Source organism: Rhamphochromis longiceps, linkage group LG8, assembly GCF_057381845.1.
Source record: "Rhamphochromis longiceps isolate RC_006_pf linkage group LG8, R_longiceps_female_GT1.1, whole genome shotgun sequence".
NCBI classification, from domain to species: Eukaryota; Metazoa; Chordata; class Actinopteri; order Cichliformes; family Cichlidae; genus Rhamphochromis; species Rhamphochromis longiceps.
Genome location: NC_140564.1, coordinates 27,606,567 through 27,627,554, shown reverse-complemented (window position 1 = coordinate 27,627,554; position 20,988 = coordinate 27,606,567). Strand labels below are relative to the sequence as shown.

Genomic DNA, 20,988 nt, shown 5'->3' with positions numbered 1-20,988 from the left:
GTGTTATTACCACACAAATCACAATAAGGGCTGACAGCAAAGCTGGAAACTGGTTATTTGTATGGGAAGTTAGCACAATTTAGAAGCCAGTTAAACCCAGCGAGCTGTACTGATATAAGGGTTGCTCTGTATACAGAATATTTCTTTGTTATTTAAATTTTACTGATACTTAAAAAGCAATAGTTTAATTACAGTGGGCACTTAAAGCAGTTCAAGTTACTTTTTCCACTACTTCACAACTTAAGTGTTAACGTCTTCCTCACTAGTAATTATCCAGTAATATTAATTAATAAGTCAGTGTGCCAACATTTTGCATTTGATGCTTGAGAAACATTTTAAATCACAAGAACTTTTAGAGGAAAAAAATGTGGTGAAACATGTGAAAATGTAATTATACTCAATGTCACTTGTATGCAGTTTAATATACAGACTGTAAATTACTTTGCATTTTAGTACTTTGTAGTAAAATGGTATAGACCTCTGGTTTTTCTTACTGCCGTGTGGATGTTACAGCACGGTGCTTATAAAATAATAAGTTTCCTTGCAATGACACAAGGCGTTTGATTTATTTCCTCCTGTTCTCACCCTCTGCAGTCACTCATATTCCTGGGCTGTGTGGCGGCGGCGGGGCTTGGCCTCAACCTTCTGTGTCTGGCCATCTACCTGAGCTGCTTGTGCTGCTGCCGTAAAGAGGAGGAGGAGGAAAGCAAGAAACCTAATTCCTGCTGCGTCACCTGGTCGGCAGTCGCCGCCGGCCTCATCACATGGTGAGAGAATCACGACTCAGACAGCGTGTTATGCATAACCATGATTACAGTTCGCACACGCTCTCCACTGCTGTCTGCAGTTCTGTGTTTTCCCATTTTCTTTATTTGTTGTTCTGTATTCCTCATACAGAGCTGTAAGTGCTGTGATGTTTTCACTGCACATTCTCTATTCCCACACTAACTTATTAGTCTGTAGCACGTAGACTCTCTGTGTATTTGTCCACTCTGTTTGTCTTTTTGTCTTCCCATTTGTATTCTCCGTGTGTTCGGAGCCTCTCCTTTTGGTCTTCGTAAACACTGTAGGTTCATGCGTCTCTACCATTTGTTCATTTCTAGTGATTTCTAGTTTTGAAAATGTTCCACAGGATTTGAATTTGTTTTGTTGAAAATGGCTCTTTAGGAAACTATGGTCACTATATTTTGAGGCACAATAAAAATTCATCCAACGCTGAGTTCACTCTGGTATTAACAAAATATCCCACTGGCATTTGTGGCTCTCAAGCACTATAGCAGTGGTTGATGGAAGCTATCCTGATGTGGGCGTATTGTCAATGTTCTGCTGACAATGTGGAAGTGCAATTGTGCATTGCTGGCTAGGGCAGCCAGCTGGGAGACAGAGCTTTTCTATTATGCAAATTATAATTAAAAAGCAAAAAAACCTCAACCAAAAATCAAAATGTAGGTGGATCGGTTACTGTACAATAAGCAGAACAATGAGCTGCACATCTTTCATTTATATTTTGGTAGGAAAATAGGGGATAGGTGCATTGATTCACTGAAATGTATGCAAACATGGAAATAAAGTCTATAATAGTTTGTATGTCTGCCTTCGGGGCGATTGGGGCGATCGTGGCTCAAGAGTTGGTAGTTCGCCTTGTAATTGGAAGGTTGCCGGTTCGAGCCCCGGCTCGGACAGTCTCGGTCGTTGTGTCCTTGGGCAAGACACTTCACCTGTTGCCTACTGGTGGTGGTCAGAGGGCCCGGTGGCGTCAGTGTCCGGCAGCCTCGCCTCTGTCAGTGCGCCCCAGGGTGGCTGTGGCTACTATGTAGCTGCCATCACCAGTGTGTGAATGTGTGTGTGAATGGGTGGATGACTGGGTGTGTAAAGCGCTTTGGGGTCCTTAGGGACTAGTAAAGCGCTATATAAATACAGGCCATTTACCATTTATTCTTCAGCACAGCCTGAACTCTGTTAGGGAAGCTTTCTTTAAGCAGTCTTCAGGAATAGTTCTCCAGGCTTCAGACCTTTCAAAGATCTTCTTTGAATGCAGCCTGTCTTTTGTTATATTCTCTCTCAAGATGATGCTTCAGTAATGTTGACATCCACGTTCTGCTGAGGCCAATCTATGACTGATAGTATTCAACTCTAGGATTTTCTGTCCAAGTAGTGTGTTTGGGATCATTGTCATGTGGAAAAAATGACGTTGAGACTTTCCAGATCGTATTGCATGGTGGATCAAAATCTGACCGTACTTTTCTGTTTTCTTAATTTAATCAATTTTGACAAAATCCTCAACACCACTGTCTCAAATGCAACTCCAAACTATGAGAGAGCTTCCACCATCCTTTACAGATTGCTGCACACAGTCAGTGTTGTACATCTGTCCTGGCCATACTGGTGATTTTGGATTCATCTTTCCCTAAGACTTTTTGCAACTGATTTTCAGTGCAATTCTTTTGGCATACCACAGCCCTTTCTCCCCGTTTCCCGTAAGGATGGCTTCTTGGCAGCCATTCTTCCACTGAGACCATTACTGATCCTCTAGCAAACAAGTAGTTGGATCAACTGTAGGCCTACATGCATCTGTCACTTCCTCTGTCAGGTCTTTGGTGGATATTTTCCCATTTCCTGAGGTCAGAAAGGTCATCTTAGAGTTTCACATACAGATCCTCTGCTGTGGATAATTTTTTTTAGAGCTGCTAATTCTTATTTGTGTTTTTCACTTGCCCAATTTCCATACTGAGAAATGCCAAGTTTTAGGCTTTAAAAACAAACAAAAAAACAGGTACAAGCAGTGGAATTAAAATGAACGCAAAAGCAGCCAATGCCCAAAGAAAAACTCAGAGAAAGCCCAGAGAACTACAGCTCGAGACCAGCGTGGAAGCAAAATATAAAGAAATGAGGGAGGATCAAGACACAATACTTCATGATATACACTGCACATGCAGGCCAAAAGAATGTAGAAATATAGAGGGACAAAAGATGACTATAGTATTTTAAAATTTTATTTCAGTTGTATTGTTAAATTATTTATTGGAAAAAAAATGACGCACATGAAGGTCATTCTACCTATCAAAATCCCTTCTGTGTCTCACTGGGAATATGGCAGGAATATCATACTGTAGAGGCCTTGAAAATTACACCAGTCAGTGCAGTTTTAATGACTTCCTAGTTTTCCTGGCTTGCTGAATGACTGAACAGCGTTTCCTCTCGCTTGTACAGGCCCAAGTATCAAACTGTACTGCTGCAGACGTAGCCTACTTGTTTTGCTTGTTTAAAAACTTTTTGTTTATGTCACTGGAAGAATAATGCAACCCAGTGCAATGAATTTGTATTTTTCATTAGCACAAATTTTGTGTCACCCTCACATTGTGTGAGTGCCAACCCTAAGTATGGCATTTTATGCAAAAATCACGTATTAAATAAACCACTTAAAATGTGAAAACGATACTATTTTAAGGATAAATGTTTTCTTTTTTGTTATCGTTAAGATGATATCAGACGCAGTATTTCCCCTCAGATTTTATAATGGAGCAGCGTTGCAGTTAATGTGATTTGTTTTGGCTGGAGGCTGCTGCATCTCATCAAGTCTGTGGTGAACTGAAAACTTCCCTGATGTGAAGTGACATTAGCTGTGATATATACAATAGATTAATGGCATTAGTGTTATAGCCTTTAGCTGGTATAGGAAGCCTAAAGCAGCTAATTATTTTTGGCAAGATCCAACTTTTCATTCATTAAAGTTTCGGCTTTTGCGACAGACTCGAACACGTGAACTTAGGTAACACAGTCAGCACTTACATCGCCACATAGAACCCATCAAATCCCTCAATGAGCTCCGCTGTCCTCGCAAAGTGGATAATTGAATTACTCGACTATCCACAAAGGAGGGGACAGTCAACCATGTGACAACCATGCTTAGTAACTACCTGATTCAGATGTTACCAACCCATCAGCTTTTATCAGTCTCACACACAGATCCCCAATGAGTGGAGTCCTCTACTTTCAGTGTGGCCCAGTAGTTTGTTATTAACCATTATAATCATTCTAATAAACAGAGATCAACACAAATTATGGTGGCTCCAACCAGCAGTACTGAATAAGGTGACAACTCACTCACCTGGTTGGTTATCTACTGCCAGTGTCATGTGATTAATTACTGCTGCACGACTATGTCCAAAACGATTATTATGATCATTTTGATTAATATTGCAACCGTGATTATTTGTCCTGATTATTTGTTGATTTTAGTGATGAAATCTTTTGTTAATGCACTTTCACTCACATTCATATTATGTTAAATTCCTGTGTTACAGTAAATTTTAATTGGTTCTCTTTATTCACCTAATTTCAGTGGACGTCTTAGAAGAAAAATAAAAAGTGGCCCAAAATGTAAAACAAAATTCAATAAACAGTCTACTTATTTTGCTCTTACGTTCCAGTTAATTAGAACATCTTTGCCGACAATTTAGTGTTTATTTAGCTTACCTAAATGCATCTCCCAGAAGACAAATATAAAGTATTTCACTGCTCGTAATACCTGCATGTGCTCAGCAGCTCTGTAGCAAAGAATGTGCATCTTTGGTCGAGCAGAATGGAACTATGTTGGTGATTTCACTGTGTTTTTATGAGCTGGATGGATAAGCTGGAGAAGCTGGCTGGGGAGACAGAGGTCTGAGCGTCCTTGCTTAGGATGCTACACCCGCAACCCGGCCCCGGATAAGTGGAAAAAGATGGAGAGATGGAAGGATGGATATGAAAAACAAAAACAAACAAACAAACAAACAAACTACAGTTTGTGGTTATGTTTTCAGATGGCTGAATAAGTTAAGTTGTGTTGTGTTGAGCAGACACAACTCCACAGCACTCTTTGACTAAGATCTTTTCTTGGTTAACACTTGCCTTAAATTGGAATTATTTCCAGGGAAAGGATGATGATTCATTTCTGGGAATCCAAGTGTCTGCTGCTGTGCCAGACACTTGGATTTTATCATATCATATCTTTAAATGTAATGTCACTGTGTTACAATGTCACCCAGAATAGTCAAGGAAACTTGAAGCTGCATGGTGCAGAAACAGCTGGCATGTGTAGGGAGTAGGGCTGCCACAAACGATTATTTTAATAGTCGACTAGTCACCGATTATTTTTGCGATTACTCGATTAATCAGATCCTCATCCATTGGACGTAAAACATACAGCTTATTGAACCAGCAGCATCTGCTCTTATATAACTATCATTAGCTTACAGCTTTAAGTGCTTAAGGTATGTGCTAACTAAAAATAAAGACAAGATGATAGTTTATTAAATTTTAATGAAATTTGCAGATTGCTCCTTGCTATCTAAAATATAACAGGACACCGGAGTATATTCTCGAGCATCTAAGTGACTTATGTATCATGTTTAACCTGAGTAGCGAAAGACTGCGGTGGGTTTGAAAATGATTTGCCGGGAGTCCGGTGTTCTCACGGCTCTAGTTAGCCTAGCCCCCGGCTCGCTATCGAGCTAGTGGGTAACAGACGTCTCCGAAAACGTCGGCGCGCTTTTGAAAATATGCGGTGTCTTGATAAACTGAGCAGATATTTGAGGTTTACACAGCTACATTCTCGCCTGAAAATATGTTAAACGTTTATTTTGTGACCCAGAAAGAATAATAAGAGTAATATTAAAACTAACTAGCTGCCGCCATTGTTGGAAACTAAGCTGGGCCGCGCTATGAATTCTGGGACACAACTTCTTCTTCTTCGGGGTTTAACGACAGCTGGCATCCTTGTACATGCAGTGCTGCCATCTTCTGTTTCAGTCCGTTATTACACTCTTAAATCCTGCTACTTATTCCTGCGTCTTTTGTGATCTTACAAAGCTTCAAACGACGCGTCGACTATTAAATCAGTCGTCGACGATTTTGATAGTCGACGTAATCGTGACTAGTCGACTAATCGTGGCAGCCCTAGTAGGGAGTGCTTGATTTACCTTGTGTTTTATCGGTGAAGAATTCATTTTCACTATCGCCTGATCATATTAATTTAACTGTGGGAAGCCAGAATCATGGTTAAGCTTATGATATGACTTACTGGGCAGCCCTAAGATTAATGATTAACAGTCAGTGAGTGGCATTGTAAAATCTGAAAAGGAGCACAAGTGGGGAAAAAAATTATTAAGTCTTAAACCCACAGTGGATTTAGTGAAATAGATTAGCAATTGTTTTAACAACTGTGCAAAGATTAAATATGTAGTGAACCTTTATACAAAATATAAGAAAGTTATTGGTAGTGATGAAAATTTTTCACCTTCAGTTCATATGGTAACTTTGTTAATATAAACCCCTCATGTGCTGAGTGCGAGAGAAAGTTTAACAGGTAGAACAGCAAATAAAGGGGACACAGCCGATAAGCAGTGAAGTATGAAGAGCAATAGATTCAGAAAATTGATTTTTTTCCCCTCCTATTCACAAAAAAATATCTGGTGCTTACAAACCCAGAAGCCCCAAGGTCATGACACATGGTTTGAAACTTTGTCTGGTATCTAGGACGTCAGTTTTAAAGGGCTCTCAAGAACATCTGACAACATGAGCCAATCTGTCGTCACGATGCCAAAAAAACATAGCGGCATGTTCAGTATGTCATTAGATGGAATAGCCTAGAGTTCCTATAGTCCTGGTCCTCTGCTAGTTAGTGCTCTCCACTGTATTTTCACTCTTTTGCATCATACATTTTTAATGTAGAGAGTACTGCTCATTTGAGACGCTCTATATTTTAAGAAACTTTAATGAGCACTGTTTCACTTGATGGGAACAGAAGTCATTTTCTACTGATGACATAAAGAAACCGCTGAAAAAAATGGGCGACATCGGCTAATTGTTGTATAATTAGTATTTTTTTTTGTGTCTTTTTATTTTTTAGTCCAGATTAATAGGTTGATCTGACATATGCAAAGTTTATCATCGTGTTTTTTGGTGAGCTGTGCTTATCTTTGAATTCAATAGCTCTCCAAATTGCTAAAACAGCGAGAAAGCTTATTAGCAATATGTTTAAACTAGATGTAGCACTGTTGTGCTTCATTTTTATTAAATCCAATTTGGTAGAATTGAAGTTGAGGGTTTTAAAACAGACTTAATAGCATTAGAGTGTAATGACTCATTTATCTGATTTAAGGGTGTTGCTCTCTAATTTATAAATCAGATTATGCGTGATTAGGGAGTGGAACTCTTCCACTCCCACAGGGACAAGGAGACATACTGCATTTAATGAAGTTTTTGTTTCTCCTCCCTTCTGCTGTCCCATGTCTCCTTTGTTTCCCTGGGCTGGATCGCCATACGTGGATTAACGTTTTAGCTGGATTAAATTGGTGACCATTTGCCTTGATCCTGGATTTCTTAGTTCTTAAAAGCATCTGCAGGATTTGTTGTCACAGCAACATATCCGTAAGGTCAAACCAACTCAGGAGCAGGATTATTAAGTAGATGATGGAGGGAAACTTTACCATGCGTAATTTATTCCAATGGAAGAAACTAGCTGTGTTCATTGCACTGATAAAAATAATCACCAGCTCAGTCCTTTAGTGTACACTGAGTCCATAATTTTAGAGCCCCATCACTTCAATCTGGATGGAAAAAAATAATGCACACCATATTAAAAGAAAAAGTGACATAAAGGAAATGGAGATCAGTGAGCGATGATATGACACAAACAATAAGATTGCTTTACCAAATTGAAGTCAGCGCTGCTGCATCCTGCCAGTCCTTAGAGGAAGAGCCCCTCTCCTGTATCATCTGAATTTGATTGATGATAGCCAGCTCTTGAGCAGAGGTCAAGCTGGGCTCAGCTGGTCCTCTCACACCTTTTTTCTGCTTCCTACCTATTAACTTTAAAAGAGACAGAGAAAATTGGGTGTTTCGGTTTGAAAAGATATCGTGGTGTTTTACTTTTTTTTGTTGTTGTCGGGCTTAGATTAGAATCCTGATAAATAATAAATAAAGATCTTACTCATTGATCGTATTTGTAGGTTAGGATATGTAATATGATGCTATTTTGTTATGTGACTTTATTAAGCCCGTGCATTTTGTTCAACTTCTCATTAACACAATATATAATCAACCAATCACATCGCTGCAAATCAGGGCATTTAGGCATATAGACATGTTTGGGCTGTTAAGGTTCACATCGAGCATCAGAATGGGCATGGTTGCTGACGGCGGACTGGCTGGTCTGACAATTCAAGAAACTACTCATCTACAAAGATTGCACCACACAGCCATCCCCATGGTTTATAGAGATTGCCTTAAAAAAGAAAAAATATCTAGTAGCAGTTCTCTGAGGTCAAAGCAGAATGGCCAGACTAGCTGAGGTAAAAAGAAGGCAACAGTGCCTCAAATAACCACTTGTTAGAACCAAGGCATGGAGAAGAGGTTCCCTGATAACATGTCATGTCACAAAGCTCGGATCTTTCATTGTCACTGACCAGGGTTCAGTTATGAGTGAATCTTGCTGTTCTAATCAAATATTCTTGAGCCTTCAAAGGACAAATGAACCAGGATCAGTGAGTCTTGGTTCATGTGACCTGGTATCGTTTAAGATCTCCTTCTTCTTTTTTTTCTGTGTGTTTTTTGTTTGTTTCTTTGTTAAGTTGTTTACTTTGTGTGCTCAGTGTTCGTTCACCCGTCCTGTGTGTGTTATTGGCTTGTTGGGTGTCAGCCCAAACCTCATCGGTTTCCCTTGTGTCCTGTTTCCCAATTAGTTCCTGTGTATTTATAGTCTTGTCTCACCCTCTAGTTGTCAGTTTGTCTGAATTCTCAGCCTGAGTTTCTCACCCGTCATCTGCTTCTGCTTCACTCTTCTCTGTATTTGCTCAGTTTCGATTGTGAACTTTGGTTTAAACCTTGTTTAATTTACATTCTTGTTTTTGTTCTAGTGAACTGGGTTCTCTTTTGGACAGAAATCACTTTGGTGAATATAAGAGTGCTTTATTTTATTGCATTTTGTGATAAAGTTTGACCTTTTATTTTACACATGTTTAGAGTATAGTGGAATAAAGTCTAAGTCCTTCCTCCTCTGATTATATTTATACCCTTTAAACAAAATCATGTCCATCTGTCTGGTCTACACTTCTGTGCTGCTGTAAATTATACCACAAGCTTTAAGTTAAGCTCTCCATCAGCGTTAGCTACTTTAAAGTATTATAAAGTGTGTTGCATTGTTGTTCAGACCAGTTCATTATCATTTGCAGTCCATAACAAAAAAGCTCCCTCTAATGGGGAGGACTGCACTTAAAAGGTTTATGTTGCCTGACTTGGTAAGCTAAGACAGGATAAAATATGAGATCAGTGAAGTTGGAGGAAACATCCTGTGGGAAACAGACTCTCTTTCATCTGATTCCTGACTTTGATTTTGTCCATCTACTGGATGAAATAGAACATGGATGTGTTTGCCTAGTGGATTTCACACCGGATTTGTACTGAAGTTGAAAACTGGCTTCATATTAATCCCATCCGTCCTTTTCACCCTTTCCCTACACCCTAATTCTATTTTTTGCCCTGATTTTGCCTCCCTTCCCTCTATAATCCTGATCGGTCTCCCCCTTTTCTCTTGACTTCCTCCACTCTAATTATGTTTGACAGTGGCTAGGTCTGATATGCTGTGATGTCCGTTATAATTAACACTGGTGAAGCCAGAGCAGATGTCACTCAGCTGTAGCTGCAGCCCTGCCCATGGTGTAGCACATTAACTCTGTAATTATGGTGTATCATAACTGATCAGGCTGCTCATGCTGAGGACATCTGGACTGATTTTTTTTTACTATAACTATGATAGTTTGCAGTTTAGAATATTACTTGAGGTATATTACCGTGATAGTTTGGCACACAATGAGCATTTGGGTTTTTAAAAAGAATTTCAATTAATTTGATATTGCTTTAGTCTTCCCAGAAGAACAGTTTGATTAAAGAAGGGTGTGATTTACAAAAACCAAACAGTTCATTCCCACACAGTCACTGCAAGGTGAATTACAGAGGGGTTATTTGAATGCCAACAAGGCACATTATGCCAAAGAGGGTGAGTTTATTAACTATCGGTGTATGCAAAAGGTAAACTGTTCAATTCTGTCTGATCACTGTGTGCTGTGCACTGGCAGGGTTAGGAGAACCATACGCCGGCACACTTAAACAAATGCACCTGAGCAATCAGTTGGATTTAAGCACGGCATTCATGGACTGTGACCACTGTCCGTGCAAGAGCATGGATCTCCAGTTCCTCAGTGATACCTCGTGAGAACACGCATTATGTAAATAACAAATACAGGGCATGTGAGAAGAAAGTAAATCAGCCATTCCAGAAAATACCCTATTTAAGCCACACAATGTGTAAAATCTTGAGCCTCACTATGCTCCGCAAAAGTGCTGTTGAAGAGTGCGTATTGCATAAAAGAGAGAATAACAGGCAAAGGTTGACAGTCATGCCCAAGCACAGCAACACTGAAGATACCCGTTCATTTCCAGATCTGGGGTGTTGGACGGCTGCTCATTTAAGTTGCTGTATGGAAACGTGGGGTGCAACACTGACAGGTCGCCAGTCTATCACACGGCTAACACAAACAGACTTAACATGCCTGTCTTTGGATTGTGGTAGAGAGCCAGAGTACATGGAGAGCATTCACATGGGCACAATGAGAACATGCAAACTGCACACAGCAATCCAGTGGATTCCAGGGACAGTGGTTACCATTGAAATGATCAGTCCGACTTTAGAAACTGAATAAAGGGGATTTTTTTTTTTTTTTGCTTCTACTGCCTATAAAAAAAGTAAAAGATCGTTAAAAATTATTCTCTTTTCCTGTCGATTTTAAATATACATTTTTTAAATTTCTTTTTGTGGAACATCTCTCTTGACAGTCACAAAGTAGAAATTATAACAGAGGGCACAAGTGAGAGAGGATGTCTGTGTATCCACTGAATCCATTCGAGGAAAGCTTTTGGAACGAGCAGCCGTAACACAAAATCTATCAGCAATATAAATGTACCAACCAAGTAATTGGCAGCATGTACGTTTGTTTTTACTGCTTCTCCGAACTTAAATGAGCTATGCTGGACTTTTTGTAGCTCTAAAAAAAAAGATGAAAAGTAACTATTTGTGTTTCGTAGTTTATATCAAAGGGGATTTTCCCCTGCTGAGGGTTCAGTAGGGCAGCGTAAAAAATATAAGCTCACCCGTCTATACTTATCATCCCAAGAGATTCATTGCTGCCATTCTGGGGCAAAATTTCCAATATTCAGACCTGTCAGGGTCAATTTAGCATAGCTTTTTTTTTTGCTTCAGGCTGAATTTTTTTTTTAGGTTATTTTATTTTATTTTATTATTAATTCCCATCACTGTCTGTTATGTACTTATTCATTTATCAATGTGACAGTTTGGACTCTTGCTCAGTACATGCCTACTCAAATCTATGGTGTTCTTTCTCTTTGAATTAGACGATGGATATTTCAAGTAGCAGCACTAAGAGAACTGGCAGGACCGAGGGAGTACATAGAGAAGGCAAAGAAGAGACTTTCTATTTGTCCTCTCAGTTCTTTTAATCTGAATTCTGCCTAAAATAGTTGCCTTTTTTAGAAGTAAGTCTGTGTTTCTCCAAGCTGTGACTGCTTTAATACATTCCCTGCATCTGTGCTGTTAAAGGGGCTAATAGCACACAAACACAGATATACAAAGAACAAATAAGATGTTATGTATTTTTGGTGAGGAACCCAACCCGCCCCCGCCCAGTCTTGCTTTTTGTATCCCAGGGTCTTGCTCTTTGCTTTTGTGACTTCTTTCGTCACCTGTATTTGTCTTTTTTTTTTTTGTGCTGACTGTCTATATCGCTTCCTGTCTTCCTCTAAAATGATGATTTTATTCTTGTCTGTAATGCCTGTCCCCACTTTCTTAACTGCTCTCCCTGAGGGTAAGTCTGTAACCTGCCAAGTGGGATGTTTATCTGCAGGGGGTCATTTAATGAGGCCATCTCTGCTGTACTAATTAGGAAAATTGCCCCTGTTGTTTAGCTCCACCTGTACTTTGCTTCGACCACAACGATCATAACAGCTCTGCAGGATTTTAGCCATTCCAAGTGAATGTTAGAGGAAGCGCTGATGGCTGCAGACTTATAGTCTCTGTTTTCAGCTTAAAATTTATCCGGAACATCAGGGATAAGTCTGTAGGAACCACAGCCTTAATCTAAAGCTCAGTCAGGTTGAGTCCTGCTTAGTTTTCTTTTAGTCCTGACCTGCCACGCGAAGTAGTGCTGACCTACAAATAGTGTCTTCAGTGTGTTGCATTACTATTGTGTGCAATAAAAAAATCACACACAAAAGACCTTCTAAACATTTAACCTTGTTCAGTAAATGATGGTCAGTATTTATTTATTAGTGGGCAGAGCGCTATAGGTGCACCTTGTTAGTATTGATTTGGACCCGCTTTTGCTTTGAGAACTGGCTTAGTTCTTCATGGCTTAGATCAGTTTTTGCTCCATAACGACATGATAACATCACAGAGTGGCTGCGGATTTGTCAGCTGCTTATCCATGATGCAAATTTACTGTTTCACCACATTCCTAAAGTGCTCCACTGGATTGAGATCTGGTGACTGTGGAGGCCATTTGAGGACAGTGAACTCAATGACATGTTCACGAAATCAGTTTGAGATGATCTAAGCTTTGTGACATGCAGTGTTGGTCAAGTTACTTGAAAAAAGTAATCAGTAACTAATTACTGATTACTTCCCCCCAAAAGTAATCCCGTTACTTTACTGATTACTTATTTTCAAAAGTAATTAATTACTTAGTTACTTTTTAAAAACACGATTTACAACCTGAAAAGGTGATAAAGCGATAGATCTTTCAGCCCAATTCTACTTTTTCTGCATAATCCATCATACAAAATGTAATCAAATGGAAAAGTCTCTTTTTTTTAACTTGTTTTATCAGTTTTAATCTTTTAACTTTATGCATCAAGCAAAATTTTAATTATATGCAACATTCTCTGAGTTGAATAAATTAGTTTAACATTTAAACCTATTTTCTGCACATTCCAGCACATAAAATAAAATATTTTTTGTGTTTACACTCACTCTTTCAAATAGATGCAAGTAAAACACAGCAGAACATAAATAAAGTCAAAGACTCAGCGGTCCTGTTGCTCTATTTTCACCTGTAAAGCAGGACTACGGTAGGCGGAGGTTTACCCTGGTGCAGGTGTGCCGCGGTCAGTTGAAGAATCCGCGAGCTTCTTTGTGAGTTTCCCATTACATCGTTGCACACTCGTGCTTGCTTGGAAGTTTAGGGTTTTTTTTTTCCGCTGTAAAAAGAAGTTTTCTTCCCACGCACAACGGACACTAATGTTTTTGTCACTTTTTATGGAATCAAACTCAAAGTAAGGTCAGTACTTCCACACTTTAAACGCTGCACTCTCATACTCTCTCCACACTCGATATAGGATCCATTGTTGATCTGCACACAGCTGTTGTCACTAACGGCGCACTCGCTTACGTCACTGTCATGAGACATTCTTGCAAAAAATCAGGGTTTTAGTAACGCAGTAACGCAGCGTTCCTACGGGAAAGTACCGGTAATCTAATTACCGTTTTTGCAATAGTAATCCCTTACTTTACTCGTTACTCGAAAAAAGTAATCAGATTACAGTAACGCGTCACAAGTAACGCATTACTGCCCATCTCTGGTGACATGGCACATTATCCTGCTGGAAGCAGCCATCAAAAGATGGGTACACTGTGATCAGAAAGGGATGGCTATGCTACAGTAACAATGCTCATGTAGCTGTTTAAACTAACCTCAGCTGGTACTAAGGATCCCAAAGTGTGTCAAAAATACCTGAACATGGAAGAACCTGGAAACATGGAGGCATGGAAACATGATGAAAACTCAACAGACAACCTGACAAGGAATGAATGAAAACACACAGACTAAATCACACGGGAGGTGAACAGGGAAAGTGGAAACGCATGGGAAAGGAGCTGATTAGAAATAACATAATGACGCCACAGGGGAAGTGAAACTAAACACAATGAACGTGGGACACCAGACCTCTTCAAAACAGAACAGGAAACATGACAACACGAGCTTGACAACATAACACACGCAGACCTGACACACATGAAGGACAAGGGAGACTTAAACACAGGGGTGAAGACACAAGTGGAATCTAATAAACAATGAACTATAACAGGGCAACATAGGCAAAATAGAAATGAAATTAGATAAGCTAATGAACTTAAACATAAACCATAAACAACAAAATGACCCAGGATCGTGACAATGCTTGCATGTTGTTTAGGCTAAATTCTGACCCTGGTGTCCAATGGTGTAGCGGAAATCAGCAGACCTGGCACTGTTCTTCAAGTTTTCTGCTGTAGAATTTTCTGCTGTTTTAGTGAGCTGGTGAACCCAATGTGTTCTCCTGCAGCTGTAACACATCTGCATCAAGGTTTGAAGTCCTTCTTCTGTTCTCCTTTCTGAAGCTCAGTTTGAACTTCAGCAGGTCGTTCTGACCTACTCTGTATGCCTGACAGCATTAGAACAGGTCTACCTATTAAAGTGGTCTGCAGGTAATTTTAGCATTGCAATGACAATATGAACTTGAATAAAAAAAGAAAACAGGCATAAAAAGGCATAAAAAAGTGTCTATTTTTATCACACTTTGGAGAGGAGAGATATGAGTGCAATTTGTAATGTGAGAGTTGACTTTCAGATTCTTACATCCTTGTTTTCAGTTGAGTTCAGTTCTCCTGATCCAAGGAGAATTGAAACTATGTAAGCTTCTCAGATGCCCATAATCTTTGAAGTTACTGTTGCACTGTTGTATTTGAGTGCAAGCAGTGTATATAAAGTTTCCCTTGGGAGGTGTACTAAGCTCTGTCATGTCCTGTTTCTCACAGATCATGGTCATATACGGGATCTGTATTCCTTTTTTGTCCTGCGTAGTTATTGAAAAGAAAGGGTATAAAACACTTGCTCACTGCTCTGATCTACGGCCTTCAGTGTCTGTAGTGCAAGACTTGGACATCCTTGTCTTTGCAGAGGATTCTTGTGCAGGGTCTTTGGAGTATATTGTGAGACATTGTGTTGCAGCATTAAATCTTCTTGTAGTTAACAACTGTGCGGCTACTTTGAAATCCCATCATATGGCAGCACAATATGACGGCACTTAGGGAAAAAGTGGAGCTCAGAGAGACTACTTAAGTGTGTGTGTTTAGAATGCGCCGGTTATTATTCTGTTTGTGCTGATGCTCCAGCTCAACAAATTAAATCCTTGGATGGCTGAATATGCAAAAGTGGTTTCAATTTATGCACACGCGTTCCAGAGGCCTGTATTGTATAATTTCTGATTCAAAGAGTGTTGTTTACAAAAATTAACGCAGAAATCCAAAAAGCTTTTGCTGCTTCATTTGCTGCTTCATTGCGCTGTGAGATATATGTGCATCAAACACCCACATACACAAATTACAGGTATTTATTTTCTATAAATCAGCAATTTATTGTTATTCATTAAGGCGTCTTAGTTTTTCCTCATCCTGTTTGTTGTATTTACATAAAAAGTTGGCGATATTTATCAAAAAATAACACATCGGACACACTACGGTGTGATGAGACAGACAGCTAATGTCTGTTAGTGACAAGGCTGTTAAACTGACAACTCAGACCACTGGTTAGGATAAAATGAGCAGTCTAACAAATGGATGGAGCGATGGAGAGATCAATTCTTAACGCCTTAACAACAGCAGCGCTTCCTGATGTAAAATACATTAAAAGCTCCAGAAATACAATACCCTACTTTTCTTCATTTTTCACACCTTTCTAAAATCATTCTGTAAGCTAGATCAGACCCTTTGGGCGAGCTGGCTTTTACTCCCTGAATTCACCGACACACTCAGCAACTCAGCCTTCGCACTGTAATACCATTCATACTGCTTCACAGTTGTTTACAGTGGGAAATAATTACTGAATAGCTAAAACAAAATTTCTGTCCCAAAGTGCCTCATTAACCTCATACATTTAAAATTTTTCCAAAACTCAAGCCTGATGCAGAAATTGATGATACTGCTTTATGATAATAGCCAAATTCTTTTTTTTTTAATATCAAATATTCATAAAACGTTGTGCTCTTTTCCAGTGTGCCATGCTATACTACCTTGTAAGTTGCATATTTCCACTGCAGGTTGGCAAAGATGTTTTCAAGTAGACAGAAAATTGTTGTTTACGGGTCGTTTCGCATTAATGTTTAATCTCAGCCAGGTTGTGATAATGGCTTTGAAGCTGGCAAACTTTTAATTTAAGGACCGAAAATGGCAGCACTTTGGATGTAGATGATTTAAAATCCAAGAGACTGCTTTTATATTCTGCTCCTTCTTTATCAAAGGTTCACCTGCGCCTTTATGCATCTTTTCTCTGCAGCGTCGCAGTGGGTGTGGGTTTCTATGGCAACAGCGAGACCAATGACGGTGTATACCAGATGACCTACTCCTTGTACAACGCCAATCACACGCTGGGTGGAGTGGACAGTCTGGTATGTAAAGCATCATTTACAAACATATTAGTGTCACACAATTAACGCTTCACATATCTCTGGACGGATGAGATTACATCATGTATTAGTTTGCAAAAATAAATTGAAAGCATTTGATTAAATTCCCGCCATTTCATAACATGCATGGTTTATAAATGAGTGACCAATGAAGCACGACTCAAACAACTCTGGGTGAAGACTTCGGAAAGGCTGGATGTGATGTATTCCCACACACAGGCGCACAACCACACAGGCTCCAAAGAGAAGGAAAGCCCACAGGACTCAATTTAGTATGTCTTTAAATGTTTTTATGGGTTTTTTTTATAGCTATTTACGGCTACACACAAATTGACAGCCTCTCCACACACAAACCTCGTCCTCTGAGAGAGACACACACTCCCTCTGCCTGCTCCACCTTCTCCTAGCCTCTGTGGCTTCAGCAAACACAGAGCCGTCCTGTCTTTTATGCTCAGTTAAGTTCACTGTGTTTTTTGAGGATTCTTTAATTTTGTCCAGATGCAGTTTTCCATAAGAAACGCCATCATTTGACACTTGATTAGGACTCCAGTAAAGACTAAGACTAAATTCCAAAATGTGGAATTTTACACTGATATCTACTGATATTTAAAAGTGGTGTGGTGGTTAGCCTTCCAGTCTGGGGCATTGTCTCAGTGGAGTTTGCTTTATTGCTTCTCCCCCAGTCCAAAGAAATGCATGGTGTTAGATTAACTGGTGATTCTAAATTGCCCATAGGTGTGAACGTGAGCATGATTCAGACTGGAAAGACTTTTTTTAATGATTTTTTGTGTATTCTTGGCACTAAAGAGGGCATAAATATAGACTAGAACAGCCTTTTATTGTCATTGTAGATGTAGAATAAAATTATAGGTGCTCCACGCTAACTGTGCAGGAATAAAATTTAAATAGTAACACACTATATACACACTATATAGCAAAAACAAACAAACAAAATAATATTAGTACTGGCATCACTTGTCAGACTTCTTTTTAACACTGGTATCTGCACTTAACCCATTCTTAAAACTGTTATCTTCTAGTTATATTTGCCAGCAGTAATAGAACATCGTGTAGCTATTAATTGTTGAGGTTTTAAAGCCTTCACTGTGTGTTCTCATCAGGCGTTTGACCAGTGTCGATGCAGGAGCAGACCCAGGATAACTCGCTGTCAAAGAGTAGGGATTAAGTCTCCATTTGTATTAATGGAGATTAATGTAGTGGTGTGTGAGACACTCAGCGTGGCGACTCGACTTGGCCTCGGTAATAAACACGTCTCGAGAGAGCCTGCAGCGCGCTTTCTGCAGCAGTGTTCTGTGGCATGTTAGGACATCTGATGCTGATGATTAGGGAAAATAATCACAGATTTAAAAGGAGAGTGGTTCTAAGCTGTGGGACTTCATCAATATTTTAAACTGGAAGCATGTAAGATCTCTGTGACTGCTGAGGTTGAGATATCACTTGGGCTACTCTATTTGGTCATCTGGGATTAGTTGCTACCATACTGTACAACACACAAGTTAGCATTTTTGATTTATTCCATTTGATCAATATAATCGCATATTAAGCTTGTATTACTATAATAAAGAGGCAAAGATGCATCTCTTGGCATTTCTAGATTTTATTTATTGTTCTCTGATTCTCTGCCAATAATTTTGGAAAGTGGACAAACACATTAGTTTATCAGAATCCTAATAATAAGTGGAGAGAAATCAATAATATATTGCATATTGGAGCACTTATCAGTATGTTCCTCTAGGGTGTGTGAACTTGTGCAAGCACTTAATTGGACATAGTGGCCTTTATTTGGGCATCTTATGTGTGTGAATGTGCATGCCTGTGTGTGCATGTGCATGAGTGAGTTCATTGCACGCTGCTATAGACTCTTAAGGAGTCTAATTCTTGAGTTGGACAAAGAGCCCAGTGTGCCACACACAGTTCCTAGTCTCCCCCCACCTAATCAACCATGAGCCCAGGAGACAAAGCCCTTTGATGGGTAGAACAAGGAGCAGTGCAAGCCCGTCTGATTGGCAGAGTCGGGGTTAAAATCGGCATTGAAATCATTGACAATGAAGGCCTCTCTGCCCTTTTGACCACGCAAATGCCTTTTAGCCCAGCTCCTAGAAAGTTTAGAAAAGGGGTAAGCTCAGAATATAAGTGAGAAAAGGAGGAAAGTTAGGTTCTTTGTCATCAGATGCTTTTTTTCCTCTGCTGCTATTGAGAGTTTCATTAGTAACGGTCTGGAATATATGCTTATGATGTGTTATGGACACAGACTCACACGGAAACGTGGAAAAAGATGAAGAAGGTGGCTCGAGCAAATGAATACGGAGGAATAGCGAGAATATAGAATATTACTCTGGTTTTAAATTGGAAAAAAATAGAGAGCCAAATACGCAGATGAAGGATGCACCACAGCGTCTAAATAACAAACAGGTTATTAAACAATTAATGCTGCATAGCCAATTACAACTGGTGGTGATGCTGAAACTATAACAATTGCAGTTGATACACACAGCTTACCTGCCTTGCATGCACACAACTTGTTAGCTAGGACCAATCATTTTTATGCAGACTTCCTAAGTGGTGCTTTGGTCTACAGTACATAACATCAACCATGCAACATACTATATACACTAGTCATACATAGTGAGAATCTGTGAACAACTCTCCACTCTTAAGCTCAAAACAATAAAAAAAGATGCACACTTTACAATAGGGCTGAACGATTATGGAAAATAATCTAATTGCGATTTTTTGCCCCAATATTGCGATTGCGATGCGATATGCGATTATTTTTTAAGGTCTTTGTCTTCTGTATTATTAAACAAAGACAAGCAATACATCATATAGTATGGCCAATACTATATTACATTAATTTTAAACTGTTCTTTCCTGGAAGACAGACCTCTGTTATGATGACATGAGGTGATGCATGAATTGATGACTGACATTTTTATTTAACTTCTTCAATCACAACAGTATATTTGAACATACACAATAGTTTATTTTTAGCTTACAAACATCTGAGCATAAAGTGCTGACAAGGAACCCTGGTGTAAACATTAAAATGAAAGTCAGTACAATGTGCAGATTGCAGAAATATACATAAAAAAAATCAGTGGCTTTACCACACTCAGTTTTTCGACATCTGTGAACTACTAGACAGTCATTCAATTAAAAAATAATATTAAATAAATAAAACTAATAAATAAAAAATACACACATCTTACTGATCTCTGCAGTCAGTAACATTACACATAAAGTGCAAACATAATAGCAATTGTATAAACACACACACAAACACGCCTTTAAAATTTAAAGAATCAGAAGGCTAGTTCTGATTAGCGTCACCGCTGTCTCGGTGGAGTTTAATAAACTCGGCCGTCTGCTTCTTGCTATCTAAAATATAACCAGACACTGGTGTAAATTCTCGACTGTTTCATACTTCTGTTTAATAAGTTTTCTGTTTGACGTTTAGTCAGCTGTGTGAAAACCAAGGAGGAACCCACCCGGGGGATTAATAAAGTTTTATTTTATCTAATCTAATAACTTTAATCTCAGCCAAACCGATTTACTCACGAACAAACAAAACACTGAAAAAAGCCCAACAATAACATTTTTAGGTTGTCTAAGTGACTTATATATTACGTTTAACCCGAGCAGCGAAACTCCGCGGTGATCTGAAAATGATGTGCCGGGAGTTGTGCCGTTCTCGGCCGCATCAGTAACCCTCGAGCTCCCGGCTAGCTGTCGAGCTGGTGGGTAGCAGACGCCTCTGAAAACGTCGAAGCACTTTTGCAAATATGGGATATCTTGATAAACCGAGCAGATATTTGATGTTTACACAACTACTTTCTCGCCTGAAAATATTTTAAAAGTTTATTTTGTGACCCAGAAAGATTAGTATGAGTAATTTTAAAACTTAGTAGCGGCCGCCATTGTTGGAAACTGGAGTTTGGCTGGGCCGCGCTATGAATTCTGGGATATGGTAGTAATTTGGACAGCCTTCGGCGCGTCGCTGTGACGTAATCGGTCTACAAATGCGGCCTCAGGAGGATGCAGCCCATGAATTTGGACATGTCCAGAGTATAATCGCAGCCTTTGCGGTTAGAAAATTGCACTTGATCATGTCGCGATATTATCGCAAATGCGATATATCGTTCAGCCCTACTTTACAAGTTTAGTTCAGTTTGTTATAAAAATTTAACAAACTCAATTCCCTCTGAGGCAGACCACGAAATAAACCTATTGGGAAAGTGAGTTAAAAAAAAAACACTTGCATTTCAGCAGCATTGCTTTCGAACAGTAATGTTAGCTCTGGAAACTGGCCCGCTTGGATGCCTTTTAGTGGTAATGGGACTGATCTCATATTTGGAGTGTTTAAACACCAATAATAACTCTGCGGGTGAAGGATGTTATTAGAGCTTTTGGAAAGCA

The 20,988-nt window shown here is 39.3% G+C and overlaps 1 protein-coding gene across 3 annotated transcripts in view; it reads left to right on the top strand.

Annotated features, from left to right (window-relative positions):
* Positions 1–20,988, top strand: part of ttyh2 (tweety family member 2) — a 75,943-nt gene that overhangs the window by 15,531 nt on the left and 39,424 nt on the right. For all 3 annotated transcript variants that reach the window (XM_085416866.1, XM_085416865.1, XM_085416868.1), the window contains exons 2-3: positions 595–767; positions 16,422–16,533. In XM_085416866.1, the coding sequence (XP_085272992.1) occupies positions 595–767; positions 16,422–16,533 (285 nt within the window). The remainder of the gene's footprint in view (positions 1–594; positions 768–16,421; positions 16,534–20,988) is intronic.